At 52.0% G+C, this 4,887-nt stretch overlaps 1 protein-coding gene across 1 annotated transcript in view; it reads left to right on the forward strand.

Annotated features, from left to right (window-relative positions):
- The window catches only part of LOC118587356 (integrin alpha-11-like), a 10,281-nt gene extending 5,394 nt beyond the window's left edge, over positions 1 to 4,887 (forward strand). Inside the window, exons 7-8 of the mRNA XM_036193280.1 lie at positions 3,135 to 3,248; positions 3,984 to 4,887. Coding sequence (XP_036049173.1) covers positions 3,135 to 3,248; positions 3,984 to 4,055 — 186 coding nt within the window. The 3' untranslated portion in view covers positions 4,056 to 4,887. The remainder of the gene's footprint in view (positions 1 to 3,134; positions 3,249 to 3,983) is intronic.

Consider the following 4,887-nt stretch of genomic DNA (forward strand, 5'->3'; position numbering starts at 1 on the left):
ACAGAGAGGACCCTGAGACTGGACACCCACACCCGTGTGCCTAAGGGTGGCCCCCTAATGAGGCTGTCTTGGGCATGGTGAAGTCAGGACTAGCATCCCACCTTTGCCTCCCCGAGCCTGGAGCCTCAGCTCTAAGCAATGGGTGTGTGGTAGGGGTGGGGGTGGAGGCTGAGGTGGAGGTTTCCGCGCTCCTTTTCAAGAAGGCAAAACCACAGAAGCCTGGATGACCTTGGCTTCAAGGTAGAGAATAAGAGGTGAGACTGTGGGAGACAGCTACTGTTCTAAACAAGTTGATTCTTAGAGAAAACCCAGGAACTAGAGCAGCTGGGCGTAGACCTCTGCTGCCCTCCACTGGCCATATCTCAGAAACGCCGTTCTAAGCTGAAGGCTAGTGTCCCCTAACCTACACTCCTTGGGAGATGCTAGCTAACAAAAAGGCAAGGTTGGTGGGGGTGGGAGGGGGGGGGTGGACAGCCTTGGCAAAGGGACACCACCAGACTCAGTTTCCATTAGGTGCAGCCTTCCAGGCACAGGGAGATGGAAACATGCGTCAATATCTGGGGGAGCCAGTCACTCAAGGGCAGAGGGGACAGCGCCATGGCAGCATGTACAAGCATGAGGAGGCCACTGGGACAGAGTGCAGGGCAGCTGATAAGGTCAGCAAAATGGGATACGGACCACTTCCCTCTAAATGAGATGAGAAGCTGTGAGGTGCTGAGTAGGGGTCACCCCGCCACTCAAGTGAAAGAGTCCCTCATGCTCCAAGCTGAGGTCAGGTGGGGTGACCACATTCTGGGTGTTTCCGAGGTAGAAGGTTTGCTGATGGCCCCTGGGGCGTGAAAAGAGACTGTCAATGACAGGGCTGCCACTGGCCTGCTAAAGAGGTGGTGGAAACAGGTCTGGAGGTGAGGGCTTAGCAGAGGAAGACACAAGTCAGAGCAAGGTCACCAACACAGTGACTGCCACCCAGGGCTGGGCAAGGTCACCAGGTCACAGTGGCTGCCAAGGCACCAATGGTACCCTGGAAGCTCCTTCTTCATTTGAAAAAAAAAAGTAATTATTTCTTTATAACTTTTGGTCTGAAGAGGAATGGAAATAATCCAGGATGGGCTGTGTTTATTTTTTAACATTTATTTTACTGTTGAAAAAAATGTATGTGTGCCAGGCAGTGGTGGTGCATCCCTTTAATCCCAGCACTTGGGAGGCAGTAGCAGGCAGATCTCCATGAGTTTGAGGCCAGCCTGGTCTACAGAGTGAATACTAGGACAGCCAAGGATACAGAGAAACCCTGTCTCAAAAAAAAAAAAAAGTGTATGTATGTATGTATGTACGTGTGTGTGTGTGTGTGTGTGTGTGTGTGTGTGTGTGTGTGTGTGTGTGCATGTTTGCACACGTGTAAAAGTGCTCACAGAAGCTACAAGACAGCATCAGATACCCTGGAGCTGGAGTTACAAGTGGTTGTGACCTGCCCAAAGTGGGTGCTAGGAAGCAAACTTGGGTCCTCCGCAAGAGCAGTATGCATTCACTTTTAACAGCCATCTCTCTGGCCCCTGCTGTCTTCTACCTTCTTTTTTTTTTTTTTTTTTTTTTTTTTTTTTTGAGACAGGTTCTATGTAGTCCTGGCTGCGTTGGAACTCAATATGTAAACACCACACTGGCCTTGAACTCACAGAGATCTAGCTGCCTAAGCCTCCCAAGTGCTGGGGTAAAGGCATGCACCACCGGGTCCAGATTCTTTTTTTTTTTTTTTTCTGCATCTAAGCTTAAAAGCAACTGAGGACTTTGTGTATAGCTCAGTTGGTGAAATACTTGCCTGGTATACACAAAGCCATGGCTTCAGCCCTCACCTCAGGACCACACAAATCAAGAGTGGTGGAGGGTCACACCTGTAATGCCAGAACCTGGGAGGTGGGGGCAGAAGGATCAGGAAGTCAAGGTCTGGGGCGAGGGAGATGCGTCAGTTTGTGAAATGTTTGTCACACAAGCATGGAGACCAGAGTTCGGTTCCCATGGAGAACAGCACTCAGAGCAGTGCACACACATGAACCCACGGCTGGGAGGCAGAGACTGGAGGCTCCCTGGTGCTTGCTGGGTCCACAGTCTAGCCAACTCAGCCAGCTCCAGGCCAGTGAGAGACCTTGTCTCAAAAACTGTTCTGGTGGAGAGTGAGCAAGGATGACATCTGATGTCAGCCTCTGGCTGTCTCACACACACACTGTTGTGTGTACACTCACACTGCCCCCCCAACAAATAATGTTTAAACAGCACCTCAACAATAAAAACTAAAGAAAAAGGGTCCATGACTTCAAAAGAGAGCAAGATAGGTACAGAGGAGGGAGTAGATGAAGGAAGGGAGAGGGACAGTGCAATTTTAATTAAAAGTGTTTTAAATATTTATATTTTAAAAGGTAGTTCAAGGTCATCCTTAGCTACATAGCAAGTTTAAGGTCAGTTTGACCCTGCCTCAAAAAAAAAAAAAAAAAAAAAGCCAGGTGGTGGCGCATGCCTTTAATCTCAGCACTCGGGAGGCAGAGCCAGGTGGATCTCTGTGAGTTCGAGGCCAGCCTGGGCTACAGAGTGAGATCCAGGAAAGGTGCAAAGCTACACAGAGAAACCCTGTCTTGAAAAACCAAAAATGAAGAAGAAGAAGAAGAAGAGAAGGAGGAGGAGGAGGAGGAGGAGAAGGAGGAGAGGGAGGGGAGAAGGAAGGAAGGAAGGAAGGAAGGAAGGAAGGAAGGAAGGAAGGACAATTGGAACAGCTTCCCAGGCTTCCTGTACACAACCCTGAGTTCCCCAAGTGACCCTGGGGCTCAGAAACCACACGTGCAACAGAGCAACACTGGCAAACGAGGAGCAGCCAGAGGGGCTAACAAAGAGCAGCTTGTATGTAGGAGAACCCAGGGAGCAGACAGCTAGTGCCCAAGGGAGCATGATTCATGGAGACCATTCACCCGGGTAGCCATCCACTGTGCAGAGCTGGCTGTTCCAAGACCTTGGCCAGCTCTCCCACCTGTCCTTCCCTACAGCTCCCAAGGGAACTGATACAGCTCCCTTCTGCAGGTGTGCCACCTCCTGCCCTGGCCTGCCCAAGCCCTGCAGTTGTGACAGTAGTGCCTGGCCCCCTCCCCTTGCAGGTCACGTTTGAGATTTCCAAGCAAGAAGACTGGCAGGTCCCCATCTGGATCATCGTGGGCAGTACCCTGGGAGGCCTCTTGCTGCTGGCCCTGCTAGTCCTGGCACTGTGGAAGGTGAGGCTCCTACAGGTAGGGACAGGGACAGCATCCCTGTCTGACCTCAAAGTTCTAGGCCCTGTGCTTATCCCTGGAAGCTGGTACTGCCCAGCCTCCTCCAACTGCTTACCTGTTCCCATGACACCAAGCCCTTTCCATGGCAGGGAGACTAGTCAGGGCCCACAGAGGCCACTTAAACTATAGTTGCAGGCCTGTGGGGTTCCTCTTCCCAGAAAACAAATAAATAAAAAAGCAATAAAACATGGCCAAGCAGTGGTGGCACACGCCTTTAATCCGGCACTCGGGAGGCAGAGCCAGGTGGATCTCTGTGAGTTCGAGGCCAGCCTGGTCTACAGGGCAAGATCCAGGACAGGCACCAAAACAACATAGAGAAACCTTGTCTCAAAAAAACCAAATTTTAAAAAAAGCAATAAAACTGCACAAAACTCTGAAGCTCTGGTTAAGAACTCTGGGCTCAATCTCCTTCTGCTACAGATAAAGTGAAGGAGGCCCAGAGAGGGATGTTAACTGGGGTGGGTGACAGAGCATGACTTCTTGTCTCCTGCCCGGGACTCCACCCACCTGGCTCCAATCCACAGTTTGGGTGTAGGCATACTCCAAATGAGCTGAGGTATTTAGAGACGCCCTCTTAGGGAGCGAACCTGAGGGGGCTGGTGGAGGAACGGCAGGAGGTGACACAAACATGGCAAATCTGTCCATCCTGAGACTTTCCAAACCTCTGCCTCCCCACAGCTCGGATTCTTTAAAAGTGCCAAGCGCAAGAGGGAGCCTGGACTGGGACCTGTCCCCAAAGAGCTGGAGTGAGCATCTATTGGAGGCCTCAAGTTGATCAGGGCCAGGCACCAGTCCAGGGGCGTGCAGGCCCAGGCCTGTGGCCCCACAGAGCCAGAGCGAAGAGGACGCCTGTAGACTTTGTGTTGAGCTCATCTCTGGAGAGATGACACCTGATCCCTGTGGGATGGACCTCAAGCCTGTGTCCTCAAGCAGCAACTTCTCTCCTAGAGGCTGAGATGCCTCGGTACCGATCCCTAAGGACTTAAAGGGACCACTCAAAGACCCAGGCTCTGTGGAGGGAATCTGCTGCCCTAAACACGAAGGTGCTAGGGCTCTGTTATCATGCCCACCTCTGAAGAAACCCAAGGGGAAGCAGGCAACTACAAGCCCACTGTGCACGCACGCTACATCAGGACTCCATAGCCCGGCAGTATGACCCCACCCCCACCCCTGCACTTGGTTCCCAAGCCACAGCCATCCCTTCTCCAGACAGACCCCAAAATTCTCCAGAGAGAACCAGAGTTGTGTAGCTTGATGTGACGATTGCTGGCCAGTGGTGAAAGCAGCCATTCGAGGACTGTGCTAGATGGGCAGGTGAGAGCCAGGATGCTGAGTACCTTTCAAACATGAGAAGGCAGCGGAGCTCTCTAGCAGTGACCTCCACCCACACACTCCTGCCCGCCTGGCTCCTCTGAAGCTCCTCCCAGCTGCTTTGGTTGCTAGGCAACTCACAGGGAGCCTGTGGATGATTTAAATCCATGGCTCTCCAAACCCACTTGTCTTAGAACTGCAGCTTGTCCTGGCACAAGCCATCAGCCCTACACACACACACACACACACACACACACACACACACACACAC

Source organism: Onychomys torridus, chromosome 7 (genome assembly GCF_903995425.1).
Source record: "Onychomys torridus chromosome 7, mOncTor1.1, whole genome shotgun sequence".
In the NCBI taxonomy this organism is placed as follows: Eukaryota; Metazoa; Chordata; class Mammalia; order Rodentia; family Cricetidae; genus Onychomys; species Onychomys torridus.